We start from the raw sequence: 14,510 nt of genomic DNA, 5'->3' as shown, positions 1-14,510 counted from the left end.
AATGGCTTTTACTATGATTATTTGCAACATGATTTTCTACATCCAATAAAGGTAAAGGTATCGTATCATCATACATCTATTATTGATAATATTTAAAGATAGATTAGAGTAAGTTTATAAACAAGAGAAAAAGGTTCAAAGAAATAGGTGTAGCTTACGCTTAAATATTCTTGATTAAAATACCTGGTTCACCAGGAACTGAAGCATCAACAATCTTACCTGAAACAGTGATTTCAACTTCTTTACCAGTAAGAACATCTGTTCCCTTAGAGGCACCATTGTCAAAAGAAATGATTTCGAGTTCTTCTACTTTAAGCCAGTATGGTGATTTTTTAATGTTTGAAGTTACTGATTTAAGGATTTCAACTTCATCAAAAGCTAATTGTCTATTGAAGACAGTTTCTGGATCTTCTTTAGTTAATCTTTGTTTTAAAAGAGAAATAAATGGCATAGCACGTTTCATATCCTTACCAACTCTGTCTCTAATAGCTTTGGTATCGTCTAAAGTTTGATTTTCAAATAACTCACGAACTATTTCAATATAATTATCTTGCCATTCTGGGAATGATTTAGAAACAAATAAGGTAACTTTAACAGGTTTATCTTGATCAACATCAGCTGGCTTACCACCTTTCTTCTTTTTTATAACATTAGCTTCAGATTCACGAATGGATCTTGATAAATCTTTAACATATGCAAGAGCATCAATAATTGATTTAGAAGCTTTAACACTAGCTCTTGGGAATGCAGTAGTTTGAACTGATCCTTTATGACCAAGAACTTCCTTATATATATATTCAGCAAAATGTGGAGCAATTGGAGCAATTAATAAAGCTTGAGTTTCAATATATTTGAGAACTAAATCTTTATGCATTCCAATAGTATTGGAAACTGAATCTCTATAATAATCTCTAGCAGTTTGGAAATCGAATAAACCAGTCTTTAAAGCAGCTTTATAGAAAGTAGCACTGTAATGTTCGTAGGATTCTTCAATTAATGCAGCCATTTCATTTTCAAAGGCTTGATCGAAAAAGTTGTCAGTTGGACCAGTTCTAAGAGAGTCCTTGTTCTTAACAATATCTTCACACCATTCTTTCAAGGTAGTAAGACGTAAAACAGCAGCATTAGCATTACCTTCATCAAAGTTAGCGTCTTCAACACTATCACCAGCATCAGCTAAAGCAATTCTAGAAGCATCAGCACCGAATTTTTCGACAATTTGTTCTAAAGTCATGAAGTTACCTGTGGATTTTGACATCTTAGCATTGTTTAACATTAAATGACCATTAATTCTAATACCCTTTGGCCAGAATCTCTTTGGGAAAAGAGCAACATGAGTATAAAGGAAGAAAGTTAAATGGTTTGGAATTAAATCTTTACCCGAAATTCTAGTGTCTAATGGGTAGAAATATTCAAATTCTCTTCTAATAACTTCTAATTGTTTGATAGGAATATCAGTAGTGATATTTTCTCTTCTAGTAAAAATATAATCGAAAACTTCATGAGTTAATTGTTCTGGTTTTATATCATAAACACCTTTCACTTTACCAAAGAAATCAGAATGGAAGAAACGATCAACGGTATAATAAGCCATGTAAATAGTAGAATCAGATAAAGATTCAACTAAATATTTTTCATCCCATGGTAATCTGGTACCTAAACCAAAGTTTCTGGTAATAGCCCAATTCTTTAACCAATCTAAAACAGCTTCAAAACCATGTCTGGTTTCTTTAGCAAAAGTATTCATATGGGCTAAACATTCTAAAGCATCACTCTTCCATGATTCTTCACCATAATCAATATACCATTGGTCTTCTAAGGAAACAATACATTCATCTCCAGATCTGGAAACAACAACACCTTCTGGTTCGTTATAAACGAAAGCATCACCAGAAGCAATTAAATCAGCTTTAACCTTTGGTTTAGCTTCTTCAACTTTTTCTCCTTTATATTTACCAATAGTTAAGGTACCATTATAATAACCTTCTTTATAAGCAAGTTCTTTAGCTTGAGCTAATTGAATAGCATCTTTAGGAGATTGAATCTTTAGTTCATTAACTAAGTATTCAGCACATTTATCACCATATTTTTCAGTTTGAACAATTGGGATAATTTCAGTTTGAACCCATTCCTTTTTGATATTATAATATTCTGGCTTATTAGCTAAATCTCTAGTAGTAATGAAATCATCTGGAGAATCAGATGGAACACAGGTAACAACACCAGTACCTTTGGTAGCTAAAACAGTTTCCATAGGTAAGACGTATAAATCATCATATACAGCTAATGGAGCTTTGATCTTGGATCCTATTAAAGCTTTACCGTTAATTACGACTTCAGATTCGTAATTACCTCTAATTGGGGTTAATTTTTGATATGACATATTCTTGAAAGCTCTTTCAGTAGTGATATAGTAATCACCATTACCAACATTGTAAATACCATAATCAATTTTTGGAGAAACAAAACAACAAGTTTGACCATACATGGTTTCTGGTCTTAAAGTAGCTGCAACTAAATATACATTCTTGTTTTCTAAATCAAATTTATTTTCAGCTAAGATGGCTTTAGCTTCTTCAGCGAATTGAGTAACTTTAATTTTAATACCGGTATATTCTTGGGGGTTTAAACCTTCACCTGAAGATCTATCATGATCTAAACAAGCTTGTCCATCCTTTTCAGAGTAAATGGTGTATCTTTCACCGAACTTGATCTTACTGCATTCTCTTAATCTGGTAACTTGCCATCTAACGAAAGCATCGAAATAAGGATTAGCATCAGTGGTGACAAAAGAACGTCTCCAATCAACTCTACCACCGAAATTGGTAACGTCTCTTTGAACCAATGGTGGGAAATAGTCAAGCCAATAAGATGAATCAGCAAATTTTGGGATTTCTTCCTTTGGAATACCAGCTTGAATCATGATTTCAAATTGATATTTACCTTTACCTTGTTTAGCAACAGCTTTAGATTTCTTGGCAGTGAATTTAGTAACATCTTCTCTTTTGAATGCTTCTTTTTTAGGTTCTTCTTCTTCATCAGTTGGAACACCTGAAAAGTCAGTACCGAAAAGTTCAAGTTCTCTTTTAATTTTATCGGCAGCAGCTTTGATTGGCATACCGGTACAATGGAAACCTAATGGAAATAAAGCTCTCTTACCATTCATTCTTTCGAAACCAGTAGCAAACTCAACTTTAGATAAAGTAAAGGAATGACCAGCATGTAAAACACCGTTCATATAAGGGAATGCCATAGTAGAGAAATGTTTTGGGTATTTTTCTCTTAATTCATCGGTATCTTCAATTGGAATCTCTTCGATGGTTGGAGCATTGACTTCAAATACTTTTTCATCTGCCCAGATTTTTTGATACTTCTTCTCGATTTCGATTAAAGCATCTCTTCTGGCAGTATTTTCTAACTTAACAGCACCACTCATCTTGTAATACTATAGTTACTGTTCTACTAGTCGATTCTAACTCTACAGCTAGCCGTCTTTTGACTCATGGAATTTTTTTTTCACCTCCAACAAAAACTACAAGTCGTGCGGAAAAATAAAACTTTCACGATCTGTGCGCTACCGCTCAGAAATACATATATTTATAGTGAGTTTTTTCATCTTCTTCTACGAGCTACTGAAGCAGGTACAAAACTATCATAACGAGAAGGAGAAGGTCTATAATTATTATAAGGACCTTGTTTCACACGATTACGAGAATTCACCACTTCGTGTTTTGTAGTGATTGTGATATGGTTATCCCCAATTCTGGCATTTGTTAAAATCATGTTTGCTCTCCCAGCATCAGCCACATTGTAAAACTCAGCTAAAGCGGCACCAATTTCTGGAAAGATTGAAACCCTTTTAACACTACCAACATTGTCTTGCAAAAATGCCTTCAATTGTGGACCTGATATAGTTCTATCTAAATTGAATACCCCTATTGAAGCTTGGTCATCATAATCATATACTTCATCTAGTGGTTTTACCCTGGTGATAACGAGATGGTGACCTTGATATAAAAGAGATGGAATTTCACAAACTCTATTAAGAGTATCCAAGCTCTTGAATAATACTACTGCTAATCCATCATTATTGGACCCATCCCTTCTTCTATTACTTCGAGGAAATACAATAGATTCAACTTCTCCATATTGACCTAAAAAGTTTCCAAGTTCATTTTCAGTACATGATGTTGGTATATTTTGAACCCTGATCTTTCTATCACCCATAGGGGCATCTCGATTCAAATTAGAATTAGAAGTCAGTTTCTTTTCTGGATTTGAAATGACAACTTTTATACTATAATCTCTTTTACTTTTATCCTTTACAACTATATTATTGTAAGATAGAACTGCCTTTTTAGCAGATTCTGAACTGTCATATTGAATAAAACAAAATCTTTTTGTCTTTTGTGGAATTTGACTAGGGAATCTGATATTTATTACATGACCAACACCTTGAAAGATTGTTAATATTTGATCTTTACTGTAAGTAGGGGGGAAATTACTAACAAATATAGTGGCTTCTTCTTGTCTTACAACAGAAATAGTTTGATCGTGAAGTTTCTTTAAATTCTTGGATAAAGCTGCCAATACACCTCTTTCATTAACAAACTCAATAATTGCATATGGTTGATGATTATTATGAACAATTTGGATTTCATTAATATCTCCACAATCTTCAAAAATTGCTGTTAAATCTTTTTCTTGAACATGATCAGTTAAGTTAGTGACTTTAACACTAAAATTTTCTCTCGATCTTTTAATTTCATTATCATCCAGATCAACTTGTTTTTCTTTCTCTTCAAGCTTTCTCTTCTTCGTTTCACTAACTACTAGTTTTGGCTCGATAACAGGTTTCTCCTTAGTAGATTTCTCTTCTGCGACGCTAGCTTCAAGATCTTTCTTTCGTATTATATTTCTTTGCTTGTTAATCTCAATCATAGCACTAGTATAACTAATTTTGCCGTTATGAACCAGTTCAAAAATAAGCCATTCATTGCTAATTGCTTCAAGGAAATCTTGAGATTTGGCAAAAGTCACTGCCCTACTGAATAAGGTAGATATAAAGTCATTATCAACTTTCTTATTCTTCTTATAAAATTCATAGGCATATAACCATACTTCATGTTGATCACCAAATTTTTCTAACATTTGTTCAAGCCAATTCTCAGCGTTTTCATAATCACCTAATTCTAAGAATATTTCTATACTTAACTTTTCAATAGAGTGGGATTTATCGTTATTGGAATAAATGGCATGTTGACAAAATTTCATTAAGTCCATGTAAAGAAGTGTGATTTTGTTTTCATCTGCATCTTTTGCTGCTCTAAACTCTTGCGATAAGATTGCTTCTCCGGCAACTTTCCAATGATTGTAATCTGCCTTATTAATAAGATCAAGGGCATCCATTCTAGAAAGAACTTCTTGACTTTCAGTTAATCGAATATGTTCAGCATAAGTTCGTGGATCATTTGGAAACGCTTTTATAAATTTTATGAGAAATTGTTCAATCATTGAATTATCTTCAGTATTCTTTTCATACAAAATATATAAGCATTGGTACCAGAATCCCATCCACAGTTTTTTTGTACTTTCTTTAACCAGTGATATGACTCTTTCAAATAAGGCTAACACGGACCTAATATCTCCATCTCTGGAGTACTTTGCAATACTTTCCAAATAAGTGATCCAACCATGGCTGGACACAGGATGTTGGGAAAGATGAAGTTCAAATTTATCGTAATATGGTAGTTGTTTCTTGGTTTCGGAGAAGATTTTATTGGCAGCCACCATATGTTCACCATAATTGTTAAGATCATACTTTGAAATAAAGGCTGAAAATGATGCAAATGATTTGTCCAACTCTGCATGTGGATAAGTTAATCTTTTCAATTGTAACTTTAAAATCATATCAAATTTCTCTGGGGATGATTCTTCTTCCAAGTTATTAATATAATATTCAAGGGCAATATCCCATATTATATGACTATCTTTGTAATCAAAGGAACACACCTTTAATGCTTGCGCCAATTGAGGTGGAACTTCAACACCAGCATTGGAATCACTTATAATGAACTTTAAGAACCCCAGCCAATACGTAACCACAGGATGATCATTTAACACTTGGAAATAAAACTCCTTAAGTTGATCTATTTTGACCCAGTAATCATCAATCAAATTTATATCTTCGAGCCAATCTGAGTATTCTCGAGGTGAAAGAATGAAATATAACTTCTTAATCTTTCTAGCCGCTATTATAGATTGAATATTTTGTCTTCTATTGAGACTAAGAAGTGAAATAAGTCTGTCATGTTTATCGACATTGAATTTCTCATAATCAAATAACTCATTCTTCAAAGTTTTAATCTCCTCATCCATATTATTTGACATTGTTGAAGTTTGTCAATGAATTAGACCTGTAACAATTATGGTTTGAAAAATCATCAATTATATTATAACCGTTATGTTAGCTTCATCTCTTTGGGTTATATACAGGAATTTTGTTTCAAGATGCTCTTAATATAATTTTTTAATATTTTTTTTTATTTTTAACTACTATAGTTTGATCTGACGTCAAGTTAATACATAAAAGTTTAGTTATAGTTGATATATGAATGCTAATCAGTATCTAAAGTCCTTTGGTTGGAAGGAAGGAGAAGCTCTTCAAGAGGGTGGTCTTAAGAAACCTTTATTGGTGAAGCATAAAAAGGATACTAAAGGATTAGGACATGATGCAAATGATGCAGATGTATGGTGGGAGAAGTTATTTGATGGACAATTGAAAAGTTTAGAAATTAATAATGGAAGTTCAGGAGAAGTTTCTTTCAAACAAAACTCTTCCCAAGTTATTCTGCATATGAGAAAGGAAACATCAGTATTATATAGGATGTTTGTTAAAGGGGAAGGTTTACAAGGAACAGTAGGGAAGACAGATCATACAAAGACCAAAGATCATATAATAGCATCCAAGGTAGCTAAAGACATAGATGAAGCATTGCATTCTAATCGACTAGAAGTAGAAGAAGTTATTGAGACCAAAATAAAAGAGAAAAAGGTAAAGTCAGACAAGAAAGAGAAGAAGAGTAAGAAGGATGAAAAATCAAACGACAAGAAAATAAAGAAAGAGAAGAAGAGTAGTAAGAAAGACAAGAAAGAAAAGAGTAAATCTAAGAAAGATGATAAAATCTCTAGTAAAGTTTCGAAGAAAGTGAAATCAGATAAAAAGGAACACAAGAAGAAAAGTAAAGATATCACCAAAGATGAAACACTGAGCTCTTCTAAAAAGCGTAAGAGAGATTCTTCTGAAGACGACTCTTCCAATAGGGACAAGAAGAAGTCCAAGAAAGAGAAGAAATAATTAAATGTACAATAGACAATCCATGCATTTTATAGATAAATAGTAATAGCATAATTTTAATATTCAAAATGATACTTTTTTTTTGTTAACCAGACCAGATAACGCGGCTAAAACTATTGTAACTGTGAACCAGTGCTTTATCATAAGTACTTACGATTTCATAGAACTAGTTGTTCCAACACAATATTGGCTAACTATAATGCCTTCACTAGCAACTAGTAGTTTGAACAAGATTGATTTCCATCGTTTTATAAGAGAAGGTGGTTGGTATATACTATGTGGTTTCATATTAATATATATAATACGACGAGTATATACCTATTTATTGACATTGATATTGGGAAGTTGTATTTCAGTTGGGTTACTTGTGTATGTGATCGTTACTACTAGGGGTGAATATAAAACTAATATAATATCTAGGCGGAATGGTAGATTCAAATTCACTGTTGTCGATAATTGGCAACAACAAACAAGTGCATTGACGGTCAACAGTAAAGATTTGATCGACCCCATATTTAATGAATCAATAGAAATATCAGAGCTTTTCGAAACCTTCATAGATTTGATTCTTAATGATTTCATCAATTCTTGGTTTACTAGTGTTTCTTCAAACACATTATTTCAAGAAAGTGTTAGTTTAGAAGTCAAGCTTCTATTACAAACATTTCAAAAGAAATTACAAGATATCGATTTTGCTAAACTATTAGTAACTCATATATTACCCATTTTAAATGAACATTTCACTCGTTACATTAAAGCTGAAGATCTAGTGAAATCAAACAATACCAAAGCAGATTCCCAAGAGTTTCATAGATTAGTGGCTCAGAATTATGATAGAGGTAAAATTCATCAAGCAGTAACATTATCCACAACTGGTGAATCTGATTTAAATGAAAAGAAGTATCTAAGATCAAAAGTTGCTGAAATCATCCCTCAATTGTTATCAGAAAAGGAATCTAAGAATGAAGTTTCAATTGCATTTTTAACCGAAATTGTTGCATGTACAATATTGACTAATGTATTCCGATTGCTTAGTGAAGCTGATTTTTATAACATGCTAATTGTCAATCTCATAGGAGATAATTTAAAACATAGAGATCAAGTGAAGCAATTACTTGCAGCATTGGAAGTTCATACGAAACAATTATCATCAAAGGCATCTATAAACTTTCAAAAATTACAAGAGTTTGAAGATTCTAATAAGGCATATACCATCACTAAAAATATGGATACTGGAACTTATAGAGAATTGTTAAAATCAGTAAATACTATTGATTCGTTGGATGATATACGACTGATTGAAAGATATATTCAAATTCAATTAAGAATGATGTCTAATTTACCCACCAGCGACAAAGAAGTCTACAGAAGACTCAGAAAGCTTCATGAAACCTTAAACATAAGAGCAATCGAATTAAAGAGACATAGTAATCCAATTATTTCTCATAAAACTACTACCACTGAAAACGTCAAGCTTTATGATATATTGAATAATCTGCATTTATTGAAGTTGTTCCAAGAGTTCATGTCTTACAGAGATAGATCAGAGTTTCTTGACTTTTGGTTAGAAGTTGAACTGATCAAAGCTCCTTTGGAAGATTCTACTATAGGTGAAAATGGTGAAAGTAATCTATCTTTATCTTTAGAGTTCACATCTTTACTGGATATTAAAGATATATATTCAAATTATACTAGTTTGGATATTTTTGACGACACGGATGTTGATGTTGTTAATTTCAAAACTATTACAAGTTCCAATCAGGACAGCCTTGAGTCATATCTGAAAGCCAGAAAGTTATTATTCAAATTTCAGAATAAAGTGTATAAAGAAATGGAAGATAATGATTTTGTAAAATTTAAGAGTTCAACATCATTTTCAAAGATCATAACCAACATTACAAGTCAACCAGCTAAATCAACTCAATTAGTTGGACACGAGGATGTATCATTTGATTCTATAGATGATACCATTGCTGAAGAGGTTAATCCTGATGTTATTCAAGCTGTTGAAAATGCATTTAGTGAAATTATGAGCAAGCCACGAGAATCAGCTAATGTTAATGAATTCAATTATGATCAAAATAAGAGTAGCTCGTCATCTTCGTTGATTTACTTTTCTGATTCGGAGAAATCACAGACTAGTCATAAAAAGGAATTATTTGGTGAATCTTCAACATTATTTGGTAATGATGCAGCTGATGCTGCACATTTTAGAGGATCTAAACTATTTGACGATTCCAGTGATGAATCTGATAATGATAGTGATGCTTTAAGTTTTCAAAATGATTCACAAACACTTGAAGGAAGTGAGATTGATGCTAAAGTAGTAGATGAAGAGAACGTCATCAGTAGCGACCAAGTAGGATCCTCTGCACAAGTATTTGTGGCAGCACCAGGGAATTTGAATCTTGCCGAAGAAATTCCCAAGTTAACTGAAGAAATTGAAAAATTGAATGAGCAAGTAATTATCTTAACACCATTATTAAGAAAAGCTGAACTTACTAATAATGTGGGAGATTTGAAAATTCTATCAAGATCTATGGTAAGTTTAGAACGAGAAATAAATTCAAAAGAATTACAAAAACAACAATATATCGTCCAAGAGAATGATAATAGTTTGTATGGTAAATCGAGAGTTTGTATACAATCATATATTAGTGGGAATGAAAATGGGAAAGAATTTATTTTATATATTATTGAAGTTCAAAAATTTGATAGTAATGATCCAAATGTTGTTAAAGCAGGATGGGTTGTTGCGAGAAGGTTCAGTCAATTTTATAAATTACATGAATATTTGAAATCAAGATATCCTAATCAAGTTGGATTAATTAAATTTCCTAGGAAAACCGTTTTAAAATTCCAACAACGACAAATAGTTGAACTTCGTAAAATTGCATTAGAAGAGTATTTACAACAGTTAATCAATTTACCTCAAGTTTGTTCCGATATTGCTTTTAGATCATTTTTATCATCGGAGAATTTTAGTATTCATAAAAGTACATTAGATGAAAGTATGAAGTCGGGTAAATCCAAGAGTTATGTTGAACTGGTTGCTAATAGATTATATAATGGGATTTCAAGTAGAATTGTCCCGAATATCACAATTACTAAAGAGAATGATAATGTAACCCATACAAATGTTGGAGGTGCAGAAGGTAAAGGTAATATTGTTAATCCAAACCAAGAACAAGTGATGAAAAATATTATTGATATGCAACAAGAATTAAAACTGTTTGATGAATATGGAACCACTAATACAGGAATATTTGTGAAACCAATTTGTGACATTCTTATTTCAGTATTCAGATTGAATAATTCCAAGAGTTGGTTAAGAGGTCGAGCACTTATTGTTATATTACAACAAATATTTGGTACTACGATTGAAAAGAAAGTATATGAACAAATCGATCAACAATTGAAAACCGAGCAAAGTTTATTAAATATAATGGGATGGTTACAGAATACATTATTCCCCAATGGGAAGTTTAAAGACCCACCACCAATTCGAACATATTATCAACAATCATCTACAAGACAAGAAGCTAAAGTATTATTAGGATTATTTATGAATGAAACATGTGCTAAGATATTTGGAACTTCAAATACTGCATTTGCAACTTCAAAAATATTTAGTATGCTACAAAATGAGTACCTTACAAAGCATTTAATTTTTGAAGTATTTGATGAATTAGTTAAAGAGATATTTCCACTTGAGAAATAGAACTGTGTATATATGTCGATGCATGTACTTAAAGATGACATGACATGACCTGACCTGACTAAATATATTAAACAGCTCTTATCATATACTAAATAGGAAATCCAACGTTCTGCATTATTCGATATTTTACCCCTAAATTTTTAAATTATCACTCAGCACCACAAAACAAAATTTTGAAATGATAACAACGACGGCGACCAAGCCCCTGCAAATAATTCGTTTCTTTTTTTTGCCCTCTCTCTCTCTCTCTCTCCCTCCAGTTTCTCATCAATCAACTGAAATAAAGAAGTTGAATTTGAAATCAATTCTAATCATCATCATCAACATTATCGATATTACACACCAACATTTATTGATTTTGATCTTGGTAGATTGATTATTTGATTATAATAGATTCGATTGATCATTGTAATATTCTTAATTGAGTCTAGATCGTTTGGTGTAATAGTTAATTCATTGAGGGATTGTTCAATTCAAAATGGCAGCAAATAATGATCCAAGTAATCCACCATTAGTTCCTAATGGATGGTTAGCTAAATTCGATGATAAGTATAAGACTTGGTTTTATGTTAATTTGGAATCTAAAAAATCATCATGGGAAGCTCCAAAAGGTACTACTTTTAATAGTAAACCTGGTGATGATGTTCCACCTCCATCTTATTCTCCAGCTCAATCACAACAACGTCAACAAGCTCCTCCATCTCAACAACAAGCTCGTTACGGACCTCAACAAGGTTATGCTGGTTCTGGTTACCCTCCTCAACAAGGATACCCACCTCAACAAGGTTATGGGGGTTATCCACCACAACAAGGTTATCCTCCTCAACAACAATACGCTCAACAACAACAACAACAACAACAACAACGTCCTCATAAGAGTGGTTTTGGTGCAGGATCAATGGCCATGGGTGTTGGTGGTGGTTTGTTAGGGGGTTTGCTTTTAGGTGATGCCATTAATCTGTGGGATAATCATGAACAACAACAAGGTTACGATCAAGGTTATCAACAAGGTTATGACAATGGTATGGATCAACAACAAGGTTATGACCAACAAGGTTTTGATAATAATGGTGGTGGGTTTGATAATGGTAACTTTGATAATGGAGGTGGTGATTTCGGTGGAGGTGATTGGTAATAGGGTTACTAAAAATCTTTCTTTTGCTAACTAACTTTTCACCTCATTCAATCATATTCAACCCTCAATGGGTTAATTTCTACAACTCTCTACATTGTTTACTAGAACAAAAGTCTTATTTCAACTATAGTTAGTTACTGTCTTATTTAAATGTATGTTTTTTAATAATTAATTGGTTGCCATATCCTGTATAGAAGAAGGTCTACCATTTTTTTTTTGGAGGGTACGACATTTTTCATCCAACCACAGGATGAGAAAAACAATTTATAATGAATGTCAATATCAATAATTAAATATCAATTGATCTGTGAAGAATAATATCATATAATACTAACATGAGATTCTCAAGAACATTATTCAAACAAGCCGAAGAAGTATTGGTCAAGGCTGCTTCCGGATATCCAACTGGTTTGACTGGTTTATACCAACATCCAAACCCAAGACCAGCATTAATTTCATTATATAATCATACTTTAACTGTATTAGATACCAAATTTCCAAAAGAATCAGTATATAGACAATCAGTTGAAGCTTTAACTAAGAATAGATTAAAGATAGTAGAAGAAGAAGAAATCACTGAAAATATAGAAAATAAAATTGGAGGTGGATTAATTGAAGAAATTGTCATTCAAGCTCATGAAGAATTAAATTTAGCTAATGAATTAGCAAGTTTGAAAGTTTGGGAAGAATTGGCTGAAAAACCTTTAGATGATCAATGGGTATACTTTGGTAAGAAAGTTTAATCACTGATGTATTTACAAAAATCATACATGCATACATTCATTCATTCATTCATAAAGTTTGTCTTTTTTATTTCACTTGTATCAAAAAGTAACAGTTTCAATTGACTGGTTAGTTAATGTTCTAGATACTTCTTTTCTAACTATTATATTAGATTAATATATTTATTCGCTAATCGAATTTTCAAAGTTACATGACAAAATGTGATTGTAAAAGCTCCTCTTTATATGTATATTGGAACACAGGATAAAAGTATGTTTTTTTTTTATATGTATGTAAAAAAATGAACTAGTAGAATAAGAAGATAACTATAGAACAAGTCATTATAACAAGAAGACATTAAAAATATGAAACTATTATGTTGAAAGAATTATGGGGATAAAAAAAGGAATTTGAAGTAGAAGAAAGGGAAGTAGAAGTAGAAGAAAAAGAAATTAAACCTTATATAACAACACATCTTTCTAACAACAGTTGTTCTTGATATTAGCTCCAGTTTGATTAATATTAATACCTCCACTAGAAGTAGATGTAGGAGCAGCTTGTTCATCATTAGCATGTTTGTCTTGAATAATACCAGCTAATTCATAAAAGATAGTATCAACATTTTCATTACTCTTGGCACTAGCTTCTAAGAATGGAATATTCAATCTGGAAGCTAATTCTTGACCTTGTTCTTTAGATACTTGTCTATTCACTTCATCGTCACATTTATTACCTACTAAGAAAACTTGAGCATCTTCATTGGCATGTTGAGTAACAGTTTGAAACCAATTTTCAACATTTTCAAACGATCTTCCATCAGTAACATCATAGATTAAAACTATACCCATGGCACCTCTATAATAAGCCGTTGTGATGGTTCTAAAACGTTCTTGACCTGCAGTATCCCAAACTTGTAATTTAATCTTTTTGCCTTTACTTTCTATGGTTCTAATCTTAAAATCTATCCCAATAGTAGTAATGAATGTAGGGTTGAATTTATCTTCAACAAATCTTAATAATAAACATGATTTACCAACACCACTATCACCAACCAACAACAATTTCATTATCAGATCATAAGATCTTGATGGAGTTCTACCTGACATAATTTTACCGTGTCTGTGTTTTTTTAGATATTTTAGTTCCTCGTGTCTATAACTTAATAATTAACGTTAAATCCTGAATGCGAATAGTTGTGTCCTATAATATTGTAGAACAAATCGAACCTGAATTTATCAAACCAATTGATATGATGATGAAATAGTATATGTTATTACTTGTACAAGGCTTACAGATCCGTTAGTAATTTTTGGTATGCTAGTTTGATATTTTTTTCCCAAACTCACACTTTTTTTAACTTTTGTTCTGCTCCCTCCTTTTTTTAGGGTCGGTCACGACTTGTCTCAATTCGGAATAATTATTCACATAATGGAAGGCCGGCTAGATCTATTTTAACCGTTTACCAAGATATATTTTATAAACGATTTATTAAATGGTTAAGGGAGGTTCTATATATTATAAACAGTAGCTGGGATTAGCAAAACATGTACTATTTCTAAATTTACTTACTATTA

General features: G+C 31.9%; 7 protein-coding genes across 7 annotated transcripts; 4 read left to right on the top strand and 3 right to left on the bottom strand. All coding sequences in view use genetic code 12, as the record gives it.

Moving 5' to 3' along the window:
- Positions 1-128: 128 nt before the first annotated feature.
- On the bottom strand, positions 129-3,524 carry CDC60 (leucine--tRNA ligase). The gene has a single exon (XM_064903532.1). It carries the CDS (start codon positions 3,434-3,436, stop codon positions 161-163), a length of 3,276 nt encoding a protein of 1,091 aa, XP_064764510.1. The 5' UTR covers positions 3,437-3,524; the 3' UTR covers positions 129-160.
- An 88-nt stretch (positions 3,525-3,612) lies between these two features.
- On the bottom strand, positions 3,613-6,390 carry DFJ63DRAFT_310333 (U6 snRNP complex subunit; the record flags this gene model as incomplete). Its single annotated transcript, XM_064905580.1, has 1 exon — positions 3,613-6,390. One exon carries the CDS (start codon positions 6,388-6,390, stop codon positions 3,613-3,615), a length of 2,778 nt encoding a protein of 925 aa, XP_064764509.1.
- A 23-nt stretch (positions 6,391-6,413) lies between these two features.
- Positions 6,414-7,431, top strand: DFJ63DRAFT_316462 (uncharacterized protein). The gene has a single exon (XM_064906693.1). The coding sequence runs from the start codon at positions 6,611-6,613 to the stop codon at positions 7,355-7,357; it is 747 nt and encodes a 248-aa protein (XP_064764508.1). The 5' UTR covers positions 6,414-6,610; the 3' UTR covers positions 7,358-7,431.
- A 125-nt stretch (positions 7,432-7,556) lies between these two features.
- Positions 7,557-11,078, top strand: DFJ63DRAFT_283732 (uncharacterized protein; the record flags this gene model as incomplete). The annotated part of the gene is made up of 3 exons (XM_064904740.1): positions 7,557-8,635; positions 8,786-9,258; positions 9,319-11,078. 3 exons carry the CDS (start codon positions 7,557-7,559, stop codon positions 11,076-11,078), a joined length of 3,312 nt encoding a protein of 1,103 aa, XP_064764507.1.
- A 239-nt stretch (positions 11,079-11,317) lies between these two features.
- IFU5 (WW domain-containing protein IFU5) lies at positions 11,318-12,381 on the top strand. Its single transcript, XM_064903537.1, has 2 exons — positions 11,318-12,064; positions 12,134-12,381. Exons 1-2 carry the CDS (start codon positions 11,557-11,559, stop codon positions 12,211-12,213), a joined length of 588 nt encoding a protein of 195 aa, XP_064764506.1. The 5' UTR covers positions 11,318-11,556; the 3' UTR covers positions 12,214-12,381.
- Positions 12,381-13,185, top strand: MCI4 (Mci4p). Its single transcript, XM_064903540.1, has one exon. The coding sequence runs from the start codon at positions 12,549-12,551 to the stop codon at positions 12,954-12,956; it is 408 nt and encodes a 135-aa protein (XP_064764505.1). The 5' UTR covers positions 12,381-12,548; the 3' UTR covers positions 12,957-13,185.
- Positions 13,186-14,433, bottom strand: SEC4 (Rab family GTPase). Its single transcript, XM_064903546.1, has one exon. The coding sequence runs from the start codon at positions 14,040-14,042 to the stop codon at positions 13,416-13,418; it is 627 nt and encodes a 208-aa protein (XP_064764504.1). The 5' UTR covers positions 14,043-14,433; the 3' UTR covers positions 13,186-13,415.
- Positions 14,434-14,510: the final 77 nt, after the last annotated feature.

This window comes from Scheffersomyces coipomensis (assembly GCF_036884675.1).
Source record: "Scheffersomyces coipomensis strain NRRL Y-17651 chromosome Unknown DFJ63scaffold_1, whole genome shotgun sequence".
Lineage (NCBI taxonomy): Eukaryota > Fungi > Ascomycota > Pichiomycetes > Serinales > Debaryomycetaceae > Scheffersomyces > Scheffersomyces coipomensis.
Note: the sequence above shows the minus strand (reverse complement) of the source record. Positions and strands in the feature narration are given on the sequence as shown.